Consider the following 25821-nt stretch of genomic DNA (forward strand, 5'->3'; position numbering starts at 1 on the left):
TAAAGGACTTTGCTGTTCTCACTTCTGTGCTAAAAAGAGCAAAACTTAGCCAGGCAGTATTTAGAGATTACACAGCTCTGTGATATTTTGAATTTTGATTCTTTTTAATGAAATGCAAAACCAGATTGTAGCATCATTGGGAGTATGTCATAGTCTTTAATCACTTCTGTGTCTCTCAGAGTGCCTTAAAAGGCAAAGTTAGAACAGGGAGAAATTTAGGTTGTGGTAAGAATTAGGAATTTTAGCTCCATAAAATCCTTCGAGAGTTGCATTCACAATGTTTGTAAGTGAATGTAAGTGTTTGTCACCCCAGGACACATGCATACAAAATTAACTGGCAAATCAGTATGGAGAGCTAAAATCCATATATTTAATGGTATTATCCTCACTAACATCACAGGGAGTTAGTTTAGAAGCCCTGACACTGACAATCAGAATTATGTTTTTTAGAAATTATTCACTACTTACTGCTTCTTTCCTTGTCATGATGGATTTTTAAAATTATTTTTGAAAATTTTAAACATAACGAGGGAGATTCATAAATTCTTTGGGAAGCTTCTCCTCCAGGAGGCTGAAGTCTGCCAAGTAAGTGACTTGGTTCTTGTCATGCACTGGAACAATGGCCTGATTTAATATGACAAAGTAAAGGCTGCTAATGAAGTGTGTCCTCAGCTCACCCCATTTATCACTGTAAAGCAGAGAAGTTATGCTGCTCTCTCATTAAAGGTGAATTCAGTAGCCTGACACTTTCCAGGAGATGACCCTGTTTCAGATTCCTCTGCTTTTGCCAAAGTATTTGGGATGAAATGTTCTGTGCTGAACAGTGGCCTGAGAAGCATTTCATTTTATTTATTTACTCTGAAATTCTCCATTGAGGCTATCCAGGCTTTTTGTGAGGAGGGAGGCTAAACTGCAGCAGTGTTATGAAGAAATCCTCAGTCTCTCTGCTCAAAGTGAAGAGCTTGACATTTACCTGCAAGCTTCCTCATATCCAAAGGCTATTTTTTATTTGTCTCTATGAAGGAGAACAAAAGAAAGAGAAACACACGAGCAGCCCAAGCTGCAGGAGCATTAACAGGCTGTGAATATGGGCACTGTATTGTTTAGTTATTCCATGGGATGTCCTCAGCAGAAAATGAACAGTCCTGAAGAGTGAAGTACAGTTATGCAATAAAGGGATTTGTCTGGAGAACAAAACTGCATCTTACTTGGGTGAAGTGCTGCAGAGTGGTGTGGGAAATGAACTTGTAGAGAATTTTTGAAGTCTGACAGAAGGTGGAAAATATCTTCTGATGGAAGATGGAAATGGAACTAGAAACAAGTTTCAAAGGATGGCCTTACAAATAAGACTGGATGCTTTAGAGAAACAGAACTATAAAAGATGCATTGCAGTAGAACCCACAAGGGGTAATTTTAGATGATTGGTTTTAAGGCATTTACAGCATGGTGTGGCAAAAGGCTGTAGGCCAAGAAACACTTGCAGTGTATTGTAATTAGGAAACAGTTGGCTGCTGATTGTGATAGTGTGAATTTTAACATCTGTATTGTCTCACCCTTCACATGAGACTGAACATGGAATCAAAGTTTTTAAAACATCACTAGGTCAGAAAAAGGCCCAATGGATAGAGTGGTCCCAGAGGCTGTGACAAACTTCAGTTCTGGCCTGCAGGACTGAAAGCTCCATGTCACAGAGCTCTGGGTAGTTCTGAATGGTGCTATAAAATGCTGAGCACTCTGAAAAATTACATCCTGGAGTTGCTGGTGTGCACCCAGCTATCATTCATATCCCACACTGAACCAGTGCTGAGTGCCATGGGATGTTACTCAGCCAAACTCTTTGGATCAATGCTCCAGCTTTTTTTATTCACCCAGGGCTGCTTAGTTCCAAGGCAAAGACTTAAAAATTAAACTCCTTTTCCACTGAGAGACCCTCATTGCTTTATTTCACAAACATTCTGCAGTGAGATAATTTCTACAACTGTGAGCAGTCTTGGATCAGTAAATACAGTGTAAATACAACGTATTAAATGCTCAACCCACTTCCAGAGAGTTTGTTCTTTAGATTAGAAGTGGTGCACTGATTATTTGGTTACCCTGTCAGAGGAATTTGTCAGTTTGAAATAATAATCTTAGCAGTGAATTGTTTTGCTCAACAGCAGCATTTGTCTGGAATGAAACATAGCTGTTGTCATCTTTTCAGTGCAAGTCTTTGTATGTAGTGCTGTATCAGATTGAAATTTGACATGTACCTCCTGATATTCAGTGTCTCGGTGCAGCATAAAAACAGCTTTATCTGGCCTTATATAGGAAGTATTGCCAAACAAAAATGGTTTCACTTACCTGAAAAAAGAAAAGGCCAAATCTTGCAGAATGAGTCCCTTTCAGGGCATCAGACTTTTTTTCTGCAGTGGTTTTGATGGGAGGTCTTGTCCTTATTGTTAAAGCACTCTTGGTTTAGCCCTGCATATCTTATTAATCAACTTCTGGCTTAAGCTGAACATTTTGAGTAATAAGTTCAGGCTTCAGTCCTTTGCAGCTTTATTCCCATTCATTCTTCTACCCTTTGTTTAGTTGCATCATAAATAATTTTATTTTTAGCTATTCAAAAAGATGTAGCTCCTTTCTAGACAGTTGCAGAACATTTTCACAAAGTTTTTCTTGCTGAAGGTGATTTGTAAAAACAGTAAGACATCAATTGTTGATAAATATAAAAGCATTCAGTTCCCTTCCCTCACATGACTGTGAGCTCCAACTCTGGATAGTCATATAACTGTATTTATTTGTTTCATTTCCACAGGGCACTTGCTTGGGCTTTCCCATGATGACTCCAAGTTCTGTGAGGAGAACTTTGGCTCCATGGAAGACAAGCGCCTGATGTCCTCCATTCTGACCAGCATTGATGCTTCAAAACCCTGGTCCAAGTGCACTTCAGCAACTATCACAGAGTTCTTTGATGATGGCCATGGTATGTGTTATCACTCCCTGTGTCACCTACATGCTACTTCTTACTGTCAGTCTGTATTTTTTAATAGGAACACTTTATGGCAGCTTATTTGCTAAATATGACATTTACCCCTCTGGGAATAAGGACAAAAATTTTGTTTTCCAAAAATAGAAATGAAAAAGTATAGTCTCCAGCTTCACTCTTTAATGAATTTTAAAGTCTTCACTGTGCTCCCAAAGCAACTGCAGTTATTAAACAAACCACTCAAATTCCAAAATGCTGAGATAAAAATGACATAATTGAGTGAATGGATCAAGTTGTTATGGTAACCAAAATGCTTATGGATAAATGTATGGTGTGCCTGCTAAATGTAAAGATTTGCTCTTAAATATTTTGTTGGCTGATTTCAGTGCTCTCTGAAATATTTTTCTCTGCATGACTTAATTTTTTCTCTCAATTTTATTGGATCCATTAATCTGTACTATCCTGTTTAGGATCCATATTGCTCTGGCATTGATTTAATATTACCAAATTAATTTCCACAAATGAAGAGAACTTTCCCTTTTGAGTTACTGAGCTAACTCTCCCACCATCCATGAATGACCTCTCAGAGAGTGTAAGAACTGTTTTCTCCTCAGTTCATGAGTAGCTATCCTTTAGGTGTTTGGTCTTCAAGAGTTATTGCTATGATGAAATTATTCATAGCAAATTTGAACCTCTCATCATGTAGGTCCATAAACCTCTGAGAATTAATTGTATTGCTGATGCTATTGTTGTGATTTCAAATGTATATTTAAGGAATCTCTTTTTCTTGATGGATCAGCCATTCAGAGACCTTTTCTAAGTAACAGTCTTCTTTTCTGTAGAAATTTATAATTTCCCAGTTATTTTTTTAAAATCAGAGATCTGTTCTAACAGAATACAAACTTCCACTAAGTTGAAGTGGAAGTCAATAATTTGACTTCAAGTTATTTGAAAACTTGATATGACAGTCAGTGGCCTCAGCAGCACTGGGGACATGAGTGGTGCTGAATAACACCACAAACTGATTTTGCTAGGCAGTGAAACACCTGACAGCTGAGTGCACTGCAGACACCAGCAGTACATGAAGCCAGCTGAGTAAATCCCAATGGAAATGTCTGGTCCAAGGTCAGCCAGGGGGCTGGGGAGGATCAAGGTGGTGATTCCCTGTCTCCTGGGGCCTGCTCTGAGAACAATAAACAGCTCTGTCATGGTATCACCATTTTTTTTACACTCATGATATGACCCCAGACAACAGTTTGACATTTAGGAAGAAAAGGCTCGGTTTGTGTCCACAGGAGAGTGACATTTATATCCATCTGCTGTTAGCAAAGCCTTTCCAAAGGTACTAATTGCCTTTATTGTCATGCCAACCACCAGGCTGTGGGATGGTTGCTTGGGATTTGGTGTGTTCAGTCCCAGTGCTCTGTGCAACCTGGAACAAGGACTGTTTGTATTTTAATTAATTTATATCCTGCTTATCTGCTTCCTGCACAGATCTTGTTCCGCCGCCCTTTTTTTTCCCCCAAGATATATTACATACAGCATTGAGAGAGATAATGAGATGGCTTAATTAGCACTGTCATCAGCCAACAATGTTGCTCTATTCCAGGGCACAAAGATGTTCTTTGGTGCCCAGGAGAAAAAAAGGAATAGCAGTTATGTATATGCTCTGGATGTTGAAATGTAATGGAGAATTTAAGCCCCCTCTGCCCTCCCACCAGGGGCCATGACAAGCAGGAGGTTGGACCAGCTGGTGGCAAAAACACCTGCAGCTCACTGCACCCTGTCCAAACACAGACACTGCTGCAGTATACTCATATAAAGATGTTTTTTTTCCTGTGGGAAATCCTATGGGGCCTTCCCTATCCTCAGTGTTGCGTTTATTGTCTGAGGTCAGCTGGAGCACCTGGCTTTCTAGAGATTGCACAACTTCTCTCAGTTAAGGAGAAGTTTGGAACTCATTCCCCTGTGTTCTGGAGGGGAAAAAAGACAATATTTGCTGTGTGAGCTTGTGAAACTGAAAATGACTGACAGATGGGTTTATGCAAGGGGAGTCTTTTCTTTCCTTTTTCTCTAAATTTGTATTTCCAGTCAAAGTGTTATTATGGTGTTTTAAAATACTGAAAAACAGCTCTGCTTGGGAGTTTGATAAACTTAGGCATAGGTACAAAAGCAGTGTATAATACTGAATATTGACATGCTACAGCCTTCCCATCACTGCCCTCACATTTCAGTGGATTCCTCCCTCCTCACAAGGTATATGAAGGAGGATTTCCACTGCCGTTTACTTTTACAAAGTGTATTTTTGCCAAAACTTCAGCAAATTATGTCCAGAAACTCCAGGAAAAACCTTACTCCTCATCACATCACTAATATTTTACACTATAACAACCCAGGGTATTTTTAATTGTCTTTATGTCATGACAGCTAGCATTAGCACACCTTGTCTGCATTAAAATTTCAACATAATCCAGATGAAATAGAAGGCTAGGGTAAATCAGGGTCAGCAAATAGAACAGGTTTTACGAGACAGTTTTTGGTTATAAGTCATCACACAGAAAGAATTTCTGGCTAATTTGGCTAATTGGCATTAGTCTTTAGAAGAGCAGAACAGTTGCACTAAGTGTGTGTGTTTTGGAAGGAAAAGACAAGCTATTGAGAAATGGGATATTTGGTTTGCTTAAACTCCCTGCCATAGCTTGAAATTCTATTCCATTTTGTGTAAATAGTGAGGGTTTTATAGATAGGCTTTTTTCAGCCATGATGCAAGTGAAGAACACTGGTGTGGGTTCCAAAGTGAGGTAAATTGTGGTGAGTTATTTTGGCTGAGGATGAGTGAAGCTTGCCCAGACCACATATCCCTTTCATGAAGTGTAAAAGAGGTTACACTGAATAAATAGTTCTGCATGTCAACAAGTGAGGTTTTCAATAGTAAAAAAACCCCAGCTATCAGAAGATACCTAGAACATAAATGTGAATTCTCATTTTTAGAATGTGCCAGACAAATCTTGACCACTGCAGACCTTCAAATACTAATACAAATCTCTACATTCATGCAATTTTTTTCTTCCTGCTATGTATAGGGTTTTGTATAAAATACATAACCCTTTTCAAACTAGTTCCATAAGCAGCCAAGTATCACTCCTTGCAGGGAAAGTGCAGTCCAGCTTTAGTGGCAACATTGGTTTTGATACCCAGCTTATATTTTTCCTTTAACCTGGTAGAAATTTTGATTTTTCGATCTGTTTTGTTTGGGTTTTTGGCCTCATTGGCTACAAGTCTGTTCTTTTTGATTTTTCTGGCATCCTGATTGAAAACTCAAATTACAACTGTGCTTGCTTTGAGTCTTGCTTACATGAGTCCAGCTCGCTCCTTAAATCACAGACCGATAAATAGCACGGAATGTGTTCCGAGTCTTGCGTAAAGGATTGAAAGGCCAAAAGGACCTGGGTAAAACTCATTTACACCTCAAGCTGGGAATAGGCAGCTCAGCAGCAGGGTCAGAACATAGTGGCAGCAGTTTGACCTTGTGAAAACCTGATGCCACCTCAGAATTTTCACATCACCATCCCTTGAAGGAGGCTCGCTGTTGCAAGACAATATTGCAGCACTGCAGGGAAAAGAACAGTAAAAAAGCGAGTAAAGATCACCTTGCCTTGCTCCTGCAGGGAACTGCCTGCTGGACCAGCCCAGGAAGCACATCGTGGGCCCCGAGGAGCTGCCGGGGCAGACGTACGACGCCATCCGGCAGTGCAAGCTGGCGTTCGGCGCCGAGTACACCGTGTGCCCCGGCATGGACGTGTGCTCGCGCCTCTGGTGCGCCGTGGTGCGCCAGGGACAGATGGTCTGCCTCACCAAGAAGCTGCCCGCCGTCGAGGGAACCCCCTGTGGCAAGGGGAGGATCTGCCTCCAAGGGAAATGCGTGGACAAAACCAAGAAGAAGTACTACTCTGTAAGTTACCCCAAGGGGAATTGGGAAGGGTGATCCCTCGGAGGGGCTCATCAGACTGAAATCTGCCTTCTTTTCTTAGCATATAATTGGGGTGTTGGTGAGGAAAAATGCTGCTGAGGTTCAGGAAGTGTGTATTTTCTTGCTTAAGGAAAGCATTCATTCCTGGAAAAGTGGATGTAGTGACCTTCCCATTCAGTAAATCATGGCTTTCTGACCTGGCACAGAAAGCAGGATAAATCTCATCTCCACATTTAACTTAGAGCCCTCATCTGAAAGGCCCCAGGTCCCTAATTCTAATGAAGAAAAGGCCAGATGAAATTAATCCAGAATATAACTTATGGATCAGAAAAGTTTGTGCTTCCAGTGACAGAGAGCCCCTGTCTACTTTATACATCTGAGGAATTCCCAGGCTTATGAGAGCTGTCAGCTGCACAGTACAGATACTTCTAAATTTTCTGGGTAGACAGTAGCCCCTTCTGTTACACCCACAGAAGAGATGAGGACTTGTAGAGCTTTGTGAAAATATTTGCAAACTATGGGAGCCATTCAAATCAAGATACAGTATTTATAACACTTTTTAAAAGGATTTCTTTACTCTTTTTTATGGATTTCTGTGCTTCTACATGATATTGCAATACTATAGCCAATGTAGCAAAGTTAACAACTCCATCTCTTGCCAGTAATTCCAAGCAATACCTGCACATCACAACAGTTGAATTTAAATAATCTCAGATTAGCAGTATGAGTATATTCTGGGAGTTGGACCCCTTGGAGCCAGTTTAAGGGGCCTTTTTGGTAGGAATAGCAAAAATAAGAGAGAGCAGCCCCTGAAACCGTGGGTGTGTTCTGTGAAGAGGCTGAAGGTGGCTGTGTGGAGCAAGGCCCATCATTGGCTTTGCACCCACAGTGCAAATGAGATATCAGTGTGCAAAAGAAGATAGAAATTAACTTTGCTGGGAGAAGGAAGTTTCCTAAGACCTGCTTTCCCTGAATGGCCAACTGAAGGAATTGCCTTCAGTTGAGGAAAGCATTAGCAGTGACTTTGAGGTAACAGCTCCATTCATGCTTGGATGACGAACTCACCTCCTGCTGTTCCATATGTTTTTCAGGCCTCAAGCCATGGCAACTGGGGGTCCTGGGGCCCCTGGGGACAGTGCTCCCGTACCTGTGGAGGGGGAGTGCAGTTTGCCTATCGGCACTGCAACAACCCAGCCCCCAGGAACAACGGGAGGTACTGCACAGGCAAGCGAGCCATCTACCGCTCCTGCAACGTCACCCCCTGCCCTGCCAACGGTGAGTGCCCCCTGCTCCAGCCCTGCCTCCCTTCACAGACACCCAGCACTGAGTATCTGCCCTGAAACCACACAGCAAGGGCTCACTGTGCTCACTGTGGCCTCCCCAGGTTGTGTTTATCAAGACAAGCCGTTCAGCATCACTACTATATCCTAATTCTTCACCCACGCCTCGCCCTGGGTGCTGTAGAGAAAGTCAGTCCTCTAAAATTAATCATGCTAACTTTAGGCCTTTACTGTTTGTTATGCCATTGGGAGATTTCCAAGCTAAAACAGTAGAGGGATTTGGAAGGCCAGTTCTAAGTAAAGAAGTGGTGTGACATAACTTAAAAATGATGTAGGAAAGAAATGGGAATAATAGATGGACATAATGATATTTGCAGCATGGTCTGAAATAGCCACTAATGATGTGAATAATTCCACAGCTAAATCCTTCCGACAAGAGCAGTGTGAAGCAAGGAATGGCTATCAGTCTGATGCAAAGGGGGTCAAGACTTTTGTGGAATGGGTCCCCAAGTATGCTGGAGTACTGCCTGGAGACGTCTGCAAGCTCACCTGCCGAGCCAAAGGAACTGGTTATTACGTGGTATTTTCTCAGAAGGTAATGGCAGCTCCAGTCAGGGTTTCATGCTCCAGCTTAGAAGTGACCTATATATTTTAGAAATCTTTCCCTACAACCAGGGAAAATAAGTTAATCGTGTGATGCAAATATTTAACAGTGTGATCAGTTTTAATGGTTTGATCCAGTGGTTGTACCTTAGGGCCAGAAAATGAGGTAAGTTTTTCCATATTTCAGTATGTGAATGCATGAAAATTACGGGCCTCTCTGCACTAGGTTGTTTTCAGTAGTGGATAAAGGGCTTTCTGCCTGGAGTTCCCTGTCATTCTCTGGGGTGGGGATTTCTGGAGGAAAAAGAGCGTTAGGAGAAAAGAGTAGATCTAGCCCTGAACTATGTTTAAGGAGTCCAGAGTAACTCCTAAAGAACAAATTAGCATAGGATAGTTAGTGGTACAGATATGACTTGTGGTCAGTTTGTTATATCAGATGCAATCCAAACTGAAAGTTAGTTGTCCTTGCTTTTGTCCTTGTGCTAGATTCCATCTGCTTTTTTACTATCAATACTAGAGAAGCTCAGTGTGATCTGTCAGGGAAGGCAACCTGCTCTGAGCTGGTGACTTCAGTAAGGAGCTGGGTTTTGCCAGGTGGATCCAAACCCACAAATCTCTGTGGCAGTCTGAACCAAGTTTTATTTGCTTGCCCAGGTCACCGATGGCACGGAGTGTCGGCCCTACAGCAACTCGGTCTGCGTGCGAGGGAAGTGCATCCGAACGGGCTGCGACGGCATCATCGGATCCAAGCTCCAGTATGACAAGTGTGGGGTGTGTGGAGGAGACAACTCCAGCTGCACAAAAGTCATGGGAACCTTCACCAAAAAGAGGTACTGATCTCAACAGCAAGTGCATCTTGTTGTGCAAGTTGTTACTCTGCCACATGCTGCTTGCTTTCTGTCTCTAAATGCAATTTGCTTTCAAATGGGGGAAAAACCACACTGCCTGTAGCTTATTGCAGTTTCCAGATGTGCACAGCTGGCTGCTAGCATTATCCTGAAATTGGCAAAGCATCAACTGGCAAAACACTGCACCCTGCTCATTTCTGACACAAAGTGCCAGTGAAGCAGGAATAGCAAGTCATGCCACTTGCAAATCTTGCTGTGTCAGATGGGTTGTGGTTCCTAGAGGACAGGGGAAAAGGAAGAAAGAGGTGAATCAGAAAGTTGTTGGGATCAGAATTATCTGCATCTCTCTGAAATTTTGCATTTCTCACTTGTTGCTGCATTAGCAAGCTCTACACCCTGAGAGTGCTTTTTCATCTCGTCTATTTTGAGAGGCAGTGAGGACATCCCACCTGATTTTGTGACACACATTCCTTGTATTAGAAGTGCAGAGAAGCAGACAGCTGTAAACACCTCCCTTAACAGCTGAGAGAGATTATACCCAAAAATTCTCTTTTCCCACTGCTGAGTATGTGTGGAGTTCAGGTAAATAGATATCAGAAATATCATAGGCTTACTCATGACTATACCTCTTCATATCCCTTCATGTCCACTGGCATATTATCAATCTCCAGATGGATTTTTTAAAGTCAAAATATTTATGGCATTTATCCACAAGCCATTTTTCTCTCAGAGTTCACATTCTAACTGTAATAAAGCTTAATATAAATAAAATAAAAGGAACTCCTGCCATGGTTTTCCCTCACCACACTGGGGCCAGTACTGATAGACCAATCTCAAGGAAGTTCTTTCTGTCAACTGATTTTTTTTCCTTCTTCAATTCTTAAAAATCATCGAAAAATTTGGATTTTTAATCATCATGCATACATATTCCAAAATCTCAAAGGACTGATCTACACACAGAAACTTTAGTTGACAGTTTCTGTTCAAAATCAGTGACTCTGTTAAGCATCTTTTATACATGAACTTGATTTTATAACTTCCAAATTCTTACATAGCATGTTGAAAGCTACCAGAAGTTGAAATCTGGCTCCTGAAATGATCTTTTATTTCTATACATTTCAACAGACTGATTAATAGCAGTCAAAAAATGGCTTGGAGAGTGAATTTATTCTAAAAATAAACATAACTAATCTTCTTCTTGGTAAACCAATGATTGCTCACCTAATGATGCCAAAACATCTCTGCCAAAAAGAATGGCTTTCCAACCAAATTAGTAATTATATAAACCAAATCTTTTCCAATTTGTAAATACTGGGATGTCTGGGAATGTCTAAGTGAAGTTGACAGTGGGAGATGTAGTTCATGTGATTTGGCAATAATCAAGGCCAGGAAAAGTGTTAGAGGGGCTCCATGAATTTCAGGGAGGCCAGATTTGTACCACAGATACACTTGGAAATGGAGAGATTTATTATAATTATCCCTGTGAAGTTACCATCTTACTCCTCAAATCATGCTTTTAAGTGTCATGAGACTGGCCAGAGGGTAGATTTATGTTCTAATATGATTTTGATTGGATTTCAGACTGCAGATTTATTTTTACTGGAAAAGTTGTTTGGGGCAATTCGTCTCTGCAAGTAATTGACGTTAAAATAAACCCCTGATTAAAATAGTGAAATCTTAATTGTCTGTAAACTGTTTTTGCAGTTTTGTTTGAAAGGGCAGTGCTCTTAGGAAAATCATCTTTCCTCCACTGAAAAATGACAGCTTCCTTGTTGCTGTCCACTATAAACTTCAACAATCTGTACACGAAATGTACAGGGAAATTTAAATGTACAAGGCAAAACTAATATTTCCCATTGCAGACAATTGCCATGACAACATTTGTTTGTGCTTTTTTTTTCTTTTAAAGCAGGCAAAACAGAATCTTCTGGGAAATTTGCTTCCTAGGATTTTTGTTTAAAAAGCTGTAAAGCCAAATTATCAGAAGTTGGGAAAGAGGGGAATTAATCTGCACATGCTTCTCTGTGCACATGGAGCATTAGAGCTCTTCGTGCAGACAACTTGAATTCTCCAGGACTACTTGTAGGTTTTGAACAAATGATTTTGTAACTTTAATGACACGTTTGAACTGAGTTATTCTGGCAACTCTCATGTAAAAATATTTGTGCAGTGCTGTAGAGCAGAGTCCCCAGCCTGGGATTCACACCATACTGCTCCAGCTTTATGGAGGTGCTAAATCAATGGAGTCTTAAGTCATTGTCCCATAATTGCTGGAAATAGCAGGGGATCAGCACAAATGTTTCATTTATAATATCTGCAGTCTCTGCTTGTGCAGCCAAAAATTCTCAAAATTAGCAGTCTGTTCTTTAAACAATCCCAAAGGAGATGCCATCACTTTTATGTATTTTTCATGTATTTTCTCATGAAACCTTTTAGATATGAGGTACTTTCAGGATGGCTTTGTCACGGGTTTAGGAATGAAAACACATCTCCAGTGTCCAGCTGGTAGCTTACAGCTATGTAAATCCTTTAAATTGTTTTCTATCTATCAGTAAAGTTAAAATAACATACTTGAGATAGTGATAAATTCCAGTACACTTGCAAGTTTTGAATGCTTGTCACTTTTAGTAAAAGAGTTTAATCTCTTTTTCTAAATCCCAGTTGAGATGGTTCATAACTAATAGAGAATTCCATGGTGGCACAAATGAAGCCTTTGGGTGCCCCTCTTATTAGACATTTGACAATTAATCTTTGGCTTTATAAATTTCAAAGTAAACAAATTTTTCCTCAGTGATCAAGACTATTTTTAAATGTTCCCAAGGTACCTCTACCCAGCTGTTCCTCTGTTCGTGCTTTCCTTAATCATCATTATAGCAAAGACAGCAAGAAACAGCTGTAACCAATGCATATCTCATTATCTTTTCCTTGGCAGGCAGCGCGTGCATCGTATTTCACATCTCCCACCCTTTGCTGAAATCTATAAGCTATCTGTTATTTTTCATTCCTCTGGTATCTGACCCACGTCAAACTGTCCCTAAAGCTAAAGATTAAGCAATTTGCAAGAAGTGCAGTAGAAACTTCTTGGGGAACGTGAAGAACAGCACAGCAGGCCAGGAGTGGAACCTGGTTAAATTAATCTTAGGGAAAATCCAGGTGGCCTGAACTGAAATGAAGCAAGATGTTGTTGGACTTAAAAATCTGTTCCAGCCTGCTTGGTGCTGTGATTCTGTGTCATGCCAGTGACTTTGTGAGGCGTTGCAGTGAGACTCTTCCTTGTTTCCCTTCCTCCAGCAAGGGCTACACGGACGTGGTGAAGATCCCTGAAGGCGCCACTCACATCAAGGTGCGGCAGTTCAAGAGCAAGGACCAGAGCAGGTTCACGGCCTACCTGGCGCTGAAGAAGAAGAACGGGGAGTACCTGGTCAACGGCAAGTACATGATCTCCACCTCGGAAACCATCATCGACATCAACGGCACCGTCATGAACTACAGCGGCTGGAGCCACAAGGATGACTTCCTGCACGCCATGGGCCACTCGGCCACCAAGGAGATCCTGATCGTGCAGATCCTGGCCACCGACCCCACGCAGCCCGTGGACGTGCGCTACAGCTTCTTCGTGCCAAAGAAACAGGCACAGCTGCCAAACTCCGTCCCCAGCGGCGGCGGCAAAGCGCCGGTGCCGGCGGCACAGCCCCGCTGGGTGACGGGGCCCTGGCTCTCCTGCTCTCGAACGTGCGACACGGGCTGGCACACCAGGACTGTGCAGTGCAAGGATGGGCACGGGAAACTGGCAAAGGGATGTCTGCTCTCCCAGAGACCCTCAGCCTTCAAACAGTGCTTGCTGAAAAAGTGCTAACCTGTGGTGCTGCTGAGCTGCTCTCCAGGAGGTTTGAGTAAGCCACTGTTGGCACACCGGTGTCAGGTCTGCCCACACAGACAGGAGCAAAGGCTTCAAAGTACTTGTGTTCAGTCTCTAATTATGGGCAGAATCTGCCTGTTTGGACCAAATGAAGATGTGCACTGCTTTAAATAATGGTAGGGTGGTCTAAATACGTCAAAGAAAGTAAGGTTAAAGTTGTTATAAGCCCTCTGTGTCTGCAAAAATGTAAAATAAAATAATGCAAAAGAAGAAAAACTAGTGAATGGAGGATCCTGGGATATTTGAAGGTTACAGAATCATCTCCCCTTTTTTCACCTACCTCTACTACAGTATGTCCTTAGGAAACGTCACATGTCCCCATGATCCCACAGTAGCTTATTTTATACTGTTTTGTAAATATCTTTCAGTTGGTATATCACTTTATATCACTTCCTTCTATTAAAGAAATCAAAAGACAAATTACATAAGCAAAATGATTGACCAAAGTATATCTGCAGCCCTTGTGGACTTGGTCCATCCTTCAGAAAGGGCCACAGATGTTTTACTGGAAAATGAAGAGCTTGCTGCTGGTTTTAAAAAGTGATACCTTTTGGTTTTGACAAAAGGAAATACGTTTTCACGGTAGGAATTTCCTGACAGTATATCATTAATGTCTGACAAACCCTGTGTTTCCACCCCAAAATTCTCAGGAGGATCTTTGCAGCAGCTTGCAGAGCAGGGAGCCCCCATTGCTCCAGCAGCAGGATCATCAGCAGCTCCTCCTCGTGTGTGTGTCAGGCATGCAGCAGAGGAGGAGCTGGCTGCAGGAGGAGTTGGTGTGTGTACTCTGTGCTTGTAAAACTCCCTGGTTCCAGCTGTGTCACAGCCTGGCTCCTTGTTGTCACTGAGCAAGAGCTGCTCGAGCTGCTTCTCTCCATCAAACAAAGGCATACTGTGCTTTGTAGAAAACTAGTTAGAGAACCCAAACTTACAGGTGAGGTAATCAAGTGTCTTCTAACTGAGATATTCTGAGGCTGGGTTCAGCTGCTTTCTCTGGTATTTTCTCTATGGCTTCTGCCTTGAATTTAACAATGTGTAATGTACCTACATCTTTTCAAGAGGCTCTCAAGGTCAAAAAAACACAGCAAGCAGTTAATATTTTATCACTGTTTTGTCCATTGTGTCTAACTCTGGTATTCATCTTACCAGCAAAAGTTTGTAACTATTTGTCTTTTTTTTTTTTTAATTGTTTTGTGTGTGTTTGGGTTTTTTTTAAAGCTATAGAAGGCATTCATGTTTTGTATATCTACATTTGGGAGGAAGAGGGGTCACTAGGAAGTCAAACCACATCAGGATGTGGAGGACTTGTCCAATATCAATAAGACTGTTTCCACAGCACAGGCAGTAGCTGGTAACAGTTTTCCTTGGCAGCAATTCCTGAATCCTGTTATTGTCTTGTGTAAGTTCTGTGACTGAGTCTGGGCATTTCACCTTGTGCAGGTGGAGGCCTGAGAGTAACCTTGGTAAAATTGCTCTCTTTAATATATCTTTAATAATAGGCTTTGAATTAGACCCTCAGAGAACACGTACCAAGAGAAATGGTAAAAAAACCACTGATGAAAGTAGAACCCACCTTTTACTGCTTTGTTCATCCACACAGGAGAGCAGGAGACTGCAGGAGGATTTTCAGACAAGCCTCAGCTGTAAGTCAGTGGTACTTGAGCACTGAAACACCTCAGGCTCTTCTGAAAATCCCAGGCATGAAATCAGCGGGGAAAACTCACTGCAGTGTGGAGCAAGAAGGGCAGGTCTGACTCCAGGCTGACACAAACATGTTTTTGCAACTGTGGCATGTTTGTGTGAACTCTAAAAAATCATGTGATGATTTCAAAACAGCATAGAGTTGCTACATCTACAACTGTGAAATCTGGAGAAGGATCTGGTTTTTTACCCTGTTTTAAATAAACAGTACCAAGGGCAGGGCCTCCTCCTCTGTTAAATGGATTGCCAACAAATGTTATTAATCAGCTTTCAAAAATGGTGTGGCCTTCTGTTCAGGAGTAGATCCTGTGCAAAAGTATGCATCTTGATGAATATTCCCCATTTATTCTTGATCCCAATCTAAGAACTGAGATCAAGGCTCAGATGATTTGCAGAGTGTTAAAAAGTAAACATGTATGCCTCCTCTGCCTGGTAAAATAAGATCACTTTGAAATGCCTTTTTTTTTTTCCTTCTAAGCCATCTAATTTTGATGCTTATATATGTATTACACATGTCCTAGAACCTCTCCAAAAAGTCCATAACAAATAGAAACCATCATGAGAGGAAAAAGATGAGGAGATTGACTGTGTCTCAGCATAGACAACATTTGTCTCAGCATACAGCTGCTGCATTAAGTGGTGTTTGTGTTCTGTCATAATAGAGACAGAATGTGCAAGTATTTGTGTTTGCATCATGGTAATAATTTATTATACATTCAGCAGGCTGAGTAAAGCTTTTGGATGCTCTCTAGGCATGCCATATGCGGGTGTGAATTCAGAGCATCCTTAGATCAGGAGTATCTTTTAAAAATTAAAGACTTTATTTAGAAATAAATATGAGAACAAACCACTGCAGTGATTTTCACCAGTGTGGCAATGAAACAAATTCACACAAACAAAGATTTGAGGAGGCAAAAGGGGACAGACCAAGGCAGGACCTGAAAAATGTAAGATAAAGGGTAAGCCAACATTTGGTTTTTCAGGTGCTCCTAAATCAGAGTCCAGTTCCAAACCTTGCCTGTGGCAGTCATGGTACCTGGTGGATGAGGAATTGGTGCAAGGTCTGTTCTCAGCTGAATCCCGTGTCACTCACACTGTGACATCATTGTTTACATTTCTGCCCAGTGTTGCACAGCTGGATTCATGAAATGCACCGAGGGGATGGAAACCTGGAATTCTGCTCTTGGCACAGCCAGGAACCATCTCAGTGTTAAATTCACTCTGACTTTGGGACACACTTCCAGTGTCCATGGGTGAATTTGGACCCCTGAGCATCAGTGGGGTTTACAGCATCTGCTTTTCAATTAGAGTATTCTCATTAGGAAAAAGCCTGGCATCTTTGGTTTGACTGTGTACAAGAAATTAAGTTTAGCTGCCCTCCTGTGGAAACAGTTTTATCACAAGGGGAACAGGGAATAATCTTGTGGATTAATAACAACTGTTTAAAAAAAAAAAAGGCAACACAGCACTGAAAAAAATAAAGTAATTTATTGTTTTTACAACTGGTATGTGAACGGATGTAATTAATTTATTTATTCTTATTTAACAAACTACCAATTGTGCAAATTCTATATTTAAAATGTTTTGCTATCATCTCTGTCTCTCTTTCTGGCTCTCTTTTAATTTATGCTTCGGGTTTGTGTTGAAAGTACACCTTGTGAGTTTACATAATATATGGCACTGGTCATTTTTTGTATGATTTTATTTAGAAGACTTTCTGCATGGAACAGGAGTATATGTGTATACACACATGTGTAGATGTATATTCTTTTTGCTGCCACCTTTTCCTTCGAGAAGTTGTAGCTTTTTAATTTGATGACAACTCGTGCTCCAAGCTCCTTGTTACACTTTAAAAAGCTCCCAACAAGCAAGTCCTAAAGGTCTGCAGACCAAAAAAGCCCTATAGTGGCTCCTGAGGAATTCACAAAACAGATTGGTGTCTCAAAGGCACGAGCAGGTCATGCTGGAGGCCTCAGTGATTGACCCCCAAAGCTGATCCTGCCCCTTGCTTTAATTGTAGCAGAATTTCGGTAACTGGGAGTTTTCTCCATGGGAGTGAAGTTCCTCTGAGTTGCCAGCACTTTTCACTCATGCAGCTTCTTAGATTTAATTGACAGCACTAAAGAGAAAACTCCTGGGTGTCTCTATAAAATAGCTTGACAAACGTGGTTTATGAGGACTGAACCATTAAAAAAGCTGGTTTTTATATGTTATCACTGCTTATATACATATATAAATATGTATATATGGCTATAAAAAGTCAAAAGCCCAAATTGGAAGGCTTTGCAATGTTTTACTTAATTGTATTTCAGCTCTTTGCACCACATCAGGCAAAATTAGATTTTAAAAAACCAGCAAAGCATGTTTCCTTGAGAATAATACCTGTTTTTCTTCCAGTTCAGCTAGTGCAGACCTCAAGGGAACTAGAATTGGGTGCAGTGTGAGGGGAGAAATGTGATGTGGACAAACCTCCAGCTTTTCTGCAGTCACTTCATTGACCAACACAAATGGCTCTGCAAAGGCAGTACCAGAGGCTGCACATAAACAGTTCCACACTGCTGGAAGTCACCTTGCTCCAGTGTTCTCCTGAATTAAATTCCAGTTCAGCCTCTCTTCTGCCCCCCAGGCACTGCCCAAGGCCAGTCAGCCACGAGGCTTTGGAGGAATTAGGGAAGGCCCAATCCAAAATACAAGCCTGGGCTTTGATGATTTTAAGGGCAGGCTTTGAACAGGGTTTATCATTAATTGCGGGCTTTCAGCAGTAAGTTCAGGTGAATGTTTCTCCTCATGCTGTTGTCACTGAGGAAGTGGAGCCTATAGCAAGAGGCAAAATTGGATTCTCTGGGCATAGGCTGGAATTTTCAGGAAAAAAGAAAGTTACATGGTTTGGAGGATTTTCCCCCTATTTTTCATGAAGTCATTTGATTTTTATAGAGCTGCCAGAGTGCCTCACTGTATTCATACTTATCATGTTCAACGGCTTTTTTCCTATGGGTGCCCTTATATTAACTTATGTAGTTAATATATAGTTCAATTACATAGTTCAATTCTTCTTTCAAACAGCATTGCAAATGCAGATACTTCTGGTTCATTACATGCACCAGAAATGTCTCTTAATGTAAGAGAGATAATTGGGTCCTCAGCTGGCACCCCAAAAGGGGCTTTGGGGCTTAGAAGGTTTAACCACAAGCGCAAGTTTTCAGTGATAAACTTTGAAAAGCCCTAAACACAGGGTGAGTGGTGTAAGAGCTCCTCCCCACACCACACCAAACATCCCAACACCATCCCACTGCTCTGCACTCTGTGAGTCACAGGATAAAACTCACAGCATCTTTTGCCATGGAAGTCATGTGTGGAGGCTTGGAGTCAGTGTAAGGACAGTAAAATCCTCTCCACGAACACCAGTCTGGCACAGATCCTGTTCAGACACCCGTGGCTAAGTGCAGGTGCATATTTTGTGTGTGTGTGCTTGTCTATGTGAGTATTTGGGTCTCCATAACTCCCAGGGGGGAAAGAGTTACACTGGATTTAGTAATACCTACATAAATTTAGAGTTACTTCATGGCATCATTTGGCTTTGCTGGAGGTGCTTCAGACTTACACCACTGTGACAGCATAGTTTTTTCTTTATTTATAGTAGCTGGTTTACACAATTTATCATGTGAACTGTGAAATCTGCAAATAGGTTATCTTATGAAATATAGTGACAGGCATACAGGCATTGTTAAAATCCCATCAGATACAGGAAATATGCTGAATTAAGTAAGTTGGAGACAGGGTATAATTCTGTAGAGCAATAAATTTAACTTCTATTGCCAGGTCATCTGCTTAGCATCAGATAAGAGAAAACGAACAAGGTATTGCAGGCAAGACTAAGGAAAGCACAAAGTTTGGGTTTGCTTAGGTTACTTCATGTGCCTCTTTGTGCAGTGTCGGTGTCAGCATATTGTGGGAAGTCACTTTGTCACCTGGCTGAAATACCAGTATCCTTTCAAAAAACCAACATGTGCCGCAAAACTTATTTTACATCCTAGTCTGTGTCTAATGAGAGGGAGTTAATATTTTTAGAGCACCACTGTGTCAGCCAGTTTACAACATAAAAATATGTTACACTAACTATAAATTCCTTTGAACTGAACTGTGCAAGGTCTACACTGTACAATGACACACAGAAGGCCAATATTTTGTTTTGTAAACTATTACATATGTATAATTTACCAGTTGTAATCTTAAAACACTTGACTCTGTGATTTCAGTAAAAGTAATAAATACAAACTGTATCATAGGTCCAAAAGATTTGTTTATATGGTATATATTTGTGGCCCTCTGTTTGCTCTGTGTGCCGCACTGCAGGCAGATGAGCATAAAGATCATGAGCATAAATTTAAGACATAAATATTTTTTTTATATGTGAACACTGCATTTTAGTTGTGGTGGGGTGGAGTTCTAAAGTGTTTTGGGGAGTTGGGAAACAGCAGGAAAGTACAGAAGGTGGGGTTTGTTATAAGAGTCATAATTATCCATCTAAAGCAATCTCAGAGCAATAAAGACCTGCCAGAAGGTGTTGGTGCACTCTGCGTGCTGAGATGGTGGCACAGAAAGGTGAGAGGTTTTTTGGGGAGACAGAGCTGCAGATACTCCAGTTGAAGTGTGGCTCTTCAAAGGCACTGTTACAAAGATTTACTTTTCTGATAGAACCTTATAATTCAATTTCCATGCTGATTTCTCGCTTATCCTTTCCACATTCCACAGCACTATGCTGGGAGCTTTTCTTGTTCCCAAAAATGGTGCTTTCCGAAAAGATACTCTTCCCAAAAGTAAAACCAAACTCATCTTGTCTAAATCTTACCCCATGTGTGTGGCTAATCTATTGATTGCTGGTATTTTAAGGAATTTTGGATTTTGCCTTTTATTAACTTGGAGATTTTGCTTTCTTGTGTTTTACAAATTGTGAATGAAATTGGTTTTTATTTACAGAAACAGTTTATATATGCCTAGGAACATCTTTCCTTCCTAGGCTGTTAAATAATGGCAATGCAGCTTTACAGAGCTGTCAGTATCTACAGAGAGGCCCAAGCTCTTTACAAAAAAGTCCTGTCACCACAGGGATACATCAGTGCCTCCTCCCCAGCTTTGCATAAGAAGCTGCAATGTCACTGTGATCATGGCAGGTCCTGTCTCCCCAAAGTTCCATTTTCATTTCCCACTTTAGAGTTTGCAGTAGCTCAGAGAAAGCCATTACTGGCAAGGGAAATCCATCGGTGTACAAATCAAATGGAGCAGACACAGCATTACAGACTTCCCCAAATGTCCAGCGCTGCCATAATCCAATTACTGTGCAGGGACTGTTCTGTATCAGGCAGATGAACTCATTCTCTCTTAATGCATTTTCCATCTCATCATACTGTGACATTTCACCTCTTCAGAAACTATCTGTAATTACATGTGAGGAGGGAGATCTTTATTCCCAAGATGCTTAACTTGTAGATCCAAATCTCAATTTTAGGTGGGGATGCAAGATGGATTTGATCCAATTTCAGTATTCAAACCAATCCTTTTTTTTTTTTTTAAGAAAAAAAAAATTTGGAAACCTCCAAGTACATCCAGTAATCAAACTAAAAAATGTACAAGTCTTTCCACATTGCTTATGCTGTTACCTCATTCTGCAGTACTCTGTGAAGTTTAAAGCAATAAATCCATCATACTTAGACCACTCACCATTCTAAGCTGACCCAAGGACAGGGTTGAAGAGTTAGAGCATGGGAAAAATAATTTAACAAAAGCCAAGGAAAAAAGACTCTTTTCCACGCTCGGAGGGCCAGGGCGGCAATCTCTTTGCTTTCCCCTGATTATTCTGGGGAAAAAACCCACATCTAAGTGAAAAGTCACAGATGTTTTCTTAAGCAGCTGCTCAAGAAGGCTTTGTTGTAGCAATCTAAGGCTGAGCTTATTAAAAGAGCCATTTTGGCCATTGCCACCATAGTGACTGCTCCAAGTGTTGCTAAAGAAGTACAGTGAGACAAGGAAGTTGGATGAAATTCTGGAACACGTAGGTGTGGGAGAGAGAGGGGTGAAGAGCCCTTACTCCTTTTGAGCTTTAAGCTGCTGGGTAGCAGGTGCTGTGCCCTCTCCCATTGGGATGCCTCCCATGCCTGTGGAACATTTTGCTTATGATCAAAGGCCAAATGCCCTGGTGAGGTTTGCAGATGTGAATTCTTTCCTAGTAACCACATAAGGGCCATACATATGTGTTAGTGCACATAAACTACATGTGGGGGGAGAAAAATGTGCATTGCACCTGACTGGCAATGAGGCCCATTGGAAAGCAACCCTGTAAAGCCATGGAGGTACCAGAAAGGAACATCACAGTGAACACCAGTGATGCTTTAAGTTTCAGCTTTCATATTTTCTAGACTCTGTACCACATTGGTATATAATTCTGAACTTCATAGAAAGTGCTAGTAAGCTCTCCTCCCAGTTCAGTCAGACAAAACAATCCTTTTCCCGGCCCAGAACCAAGGACACCATTACAGCTTCAGGCCCAAAACGTGCAAGCAACAGTGAACTGAGGGGAGCAAATCTGGGAGATTGGGACTGCATAACCTGGAGCTGTAATTGGACAGTTAACCCCAATATGGAAATGGACCAAAACTTATAAAAGTGTAAACACTTGTGACACGCCGTCCATCTTAGGTCCATCTTGGGTAGAGCCATGACCAGGCTTTTGTACTGCCCAAAGTGTATCCTGTGAAGGCCTTTTTAATAAATATCTACTTTATTCCTTTAACACTGTCCAGCCTCAGTTCCAGGTAGCCTCTTGAGGCATCACCATGACGGTCCTGTTGTGTCCCAGAGCATCGATCGGAGAGCTCACATCTTGAAATAGTTGAGAGCTGGCAGCAGGCCACCCATGCAAGGGCTGAGATGGCAGCTGCCCAACAAACAGGCCTAGTTACCTACTAAAGGTGGTCTGTAACTAAAGGGGAGCAGAAATTCCACTGGAAACTTTCCGAGAGCACTTTAAAGTGGTCGATCTGAGGCCGGCCCTGCCCACTGGAACTGGGCCTTCGGCGAAGGCCTCACTGCGCTAGGCCGGGTTTAGTCCAGAACAAACAGCGCTGGGCGCATTCTGTGTGGGCTGGGAGGAATGTTTTCTCACTGATATTTATGTGGCATGCTAAGATCTGACAGCCATCCAGAGGGGGGTTTGGGGCCAATTTTTCATTTTAAATACAGGCTGCACACGGAGGAAGAAAAGCAACTTGCAATGGCATTGCTTGTGAGGGGTGATGGGAGCAGCAGAGCCGAGACGGGCTCCGTATGGCCAAGCAGAGATAGAGGTTGTTTCGACAGGAATTTGAGCTATGAAAGGATTTAAGGGGAAATTACCAACCAGTCTGGCATTCAGATGCCAAAATACACAGGCAGTCTTGGCTGCACAGGCACGCTGTAATGCTCCTCAGCTTGGTTTCAAAGGGAGAAGGGAAGTGGCAGGACCTGGTGTGGAAACCTCAGCCTCTCCATGCACGCAGGGAATAAAAAATCTCCATCATGACACCACCCCTTTGTTGGGATCAAATCAAACTCTAAAGAATTCTACATGAACAACTTTTCCTTCAGAGAACAAAAGAAGGAAGCAAAGAATACTTTTTTTCCCACTCCATCAGAGTATTTCATATTTTGGGATGAGTTTGTTGTGCATTTTTGGCTATTTTTTCCCCCAAAATAGGCCAGGTAGGGATGAAGCCAGAACCTAAGGCAAGTTGTGATGTTGCTGTGGAACAGCTTTGCCTCCAGAAGGTCTCTGCCTGCCTCAGCCTGCTCAAGGCTTTCCCAGCATGGCCTCAAACTCAAGCTCCTCTTCCCCAGAGCCCACATCTTCTACCCCTGGAGCCATTTCCTTTGGCTGCATTGCTAATGTGTATTTAAATCATCACCTGGTTTGCTTTCAGAGCTGGTCAGGTTTCTAGAAATATGGAAAAGAGGATGTCTAATACCAAGTAGATTAGGGGGAAAAAAACCACATCAGAAAAAAAAAAGAATTTGGGAGGTGTAGTTACTTTCATTTACAACTACAAAAGAGAAAAAGAAGGGGAAAGCTCCAAGAAGAAATAGTATCTATGAACTGTATCTCTTCTCTCTTGAATCTGGATGTAAGCCATAACCAGGCAGTGTCCAAAACCTTTGGAAAACTCAGGGAGTTAAATTAGATCTCATAGAACTCAATATCTTGGGCTAAGCTCTAAAATATAAAGCAGAACAGCTAAAATAAGAGAATAGAGCAGCAACAGAGGAAAAAATACTTTAATTTTCAATTAGATACAGCAAGGAGGGAAAATTAACTAAGAAGAGAGCCCAGATGGTTTAAGATCATTTCATACAAGGCTAAATGTAACAGATAAATATAAGGGAAAAAAATTTTTATTCCAAAAGGATAAATATGGATTTCCATTAGAAGCAGTAGCTGAAGAGTTCATAACTCATTTTTTATGAGAACATGGATATTGTTACTAAAAACCTGCAGCCCAGACAAGTCTAACATTTTAAGCCTTTTTAAGGCCCAGTTCATTTATTTAATTAGATATCCCAGGAGGCTCCTGTTCCTGCATGAAAGCAATGGTAGCTGCTGTATACATTACAATCCTGAAGGGATGGGAGTGAGTCAGTCACTCCTGATGTACCTCTTTATATAACAGTGGCTTTCAGAGCAAAGGGTTAGCAGGGAAAAATAGAATTTCATTGTACACCTGCTCAGGCCAGGAAGATGCACCTCAGAGACACAGGATCCTGGCATCAGCTTGATTAACAAGATTAACCCAAGGGTTAAAAGAAAAAGCCTGGGGTGAAGCTCCCTGTTGGAGGTGCATTATGGTCAAGGGTTGCAAAAGGCTCCTTGAGGGACAATTTCTGTGCTGACCCCAGAAATTTGTGAGGATGAAGGGATAAACCCTGCCTGGGAGCCAGTCCTTGAGCAGGGCTGTGAGGCCAATTCACCTGACTTGGTCCTGTGAATAAATCATTTGGGACACAGCTCAAAGCACTGCAGGGAAGTAGCTGGAGGACCACAAATACTGGTGTCTATATGGCAACAGACAGAGGTTATTTTAGCAGTGTGAAATGTTTTCAGATTCCAACAGCCTGCAAATAGTGCCAGAGTAATTTGCCAGTGACAATAATGTGTGGTGTAATGCTGAGGATGAAAAGCCTTCAGCTGGGTTTGACCCAGTATAAACCATCCCTGGGTTCTACTCCAGTTGTTTGTAGTATTTATCAACTATATCTGGGCTTTTTATCTGGGTAGTATCCATCACTTGAATAGAGATAAATATTAAATTATGTCTACAATTAGATTGACACTTAAAAATGTAACTTTTATTTCTAAATCATTCCAGTGAATTTGTAAATCCCATCCTTAAAGCTTTTGAAAAACATACTCTTTTTTCACTCTGCTATTTAACACCAGAGTGTGGCTCCAGCCAAAACCTGAAATCCCACGCAAGGCAGATTATGTTCAGCTCTCTGGCTGTCTGTGTATTTTCCTCTCCTATGTACCTTACAAGCCAAAGCCTGAATTTAGCCCTAAAAGCATATCCTGAGCATACACTCAGGAGACCACATCCAGGATCCTGCCACCCATCATACTGAACTGATGGATTCTACCAGGATTGGTAGTAAAACCATCATTTCAAAACAGGCTCTTTACTTAAAGACTTTTTTTCTTTTTCTTTTTTTTTTTTTTTTTTTTTTGTTTTAATGGTATAGTAGTTATGGCAACTGCTTCCTGCCACCTCTGCTGCCAAAAGCCACAATCCATCCATGAAAAAGAGCTCCTCCATCCAAACACATTTTTCAGTGGACAGCAGCATTCCCTGGCTGGAGCACACTCTTCCCTTCCCTTCTGCCAAACAAAATGTGTAACGAAAGTGAGCTAAGAGTGAGGAATTAAGTGAACTCCTTACAAATGACTTTGTATTTTTACACATACATGCAAGAAACAAGAAATAAGAACACCTCTCAGGGAGGGTTTAGGGGGAGAAAAGGGTAGTGAACCCCCAGGGCTGTTCAATGAAAGAAAATGTTTTCCTTTCTTAGAACACATTTGGAATTCAAACTCTTAAAAGTCTTGGCATAATACTAATTAAAAAATTGGTGGGTTATTTCCCCTTTCCCCTTAGTTTTATTCTACCTCCGAGGTCAGTGGCAGGATTTCTCAAGTCTGGGGTATTTCCTGCACAATGATCAAAGTTTGCTGTATGAATTTGAAAATAAAATGTTCCTATTCTTTGCTAGTCCCATAACTCTGTTTCTGTGGGAAGTTCTTCCTGGTCTTGACACAAATGGTAAGTCTTAAACTTCTTGTTTGACAACATGGTTTTAGAAAAGCTGTGCAATTGTTTCTATAGGCTGTATTAATAACGATTATTTTCCCTCCCTAGGTATAATTCCAATGCAGAGCTATGTGGATTTTGATTGTCTTTCCCTTGCTTTGTGGGCTGTGACCTTTCACCACTCAGAAAATAATTAGTACATTT

General features: G+C 41.4%; 1 protein-coding gene across 1 annotated transcript in view; it reads left to right on the top strand.

The window, feature by feature from the left end:
* The window catches only part of ADAMTS5 (ADAM metallopeptidase with thrombospondin type 1 motif 5), a 39378-nt gene extending 19795 nt beyond the window's left edge, over positions 1-19583 (top strand). Inside the window, exons 3-8 of the mRNA XM_005491024.4 lie at positions 2798-2965; positions 6637-6920; positions 8030-8213; positions 8638-8813; positions 9476-9651; positions 12961-19583. Coding sequence (XP_005491081.2) covers positions 2798-2965; positions 6637-6920; positions 8030-8213; positions 8638-8813; positions 9476-9651; positions 12961-13525 — 1553 coding nt within the window. The 3' untranslated portion in view covers positions 13526-19583. The remainder of the gene's footprint in view (positions 1-2797; positions 2966-6636; positions 6921-8029; positions 8214-8637; positions 8814-9475; positions 9652-12960) is intronic.
* The last annotated feature ends 6238 nt before the right edge of the window (positions 19584-25821 follow it).

This window comes from Zonotrichia albicollis, chromosome 2 (assembly GCF_047830755.1).
Source record: "Zonotrichia albicollis isolate bZonAlb1 chromosome 2, bZonAlb1.hap1, whole genome shotgun sequence".
Taxonomy (NCBI): domain Eukaryota; kingdom Metazoa; phylum Chordata; class Aves; order Passeriformes; family Passerellidae; genus Zonotrichia; species Zonotrichia albicollis.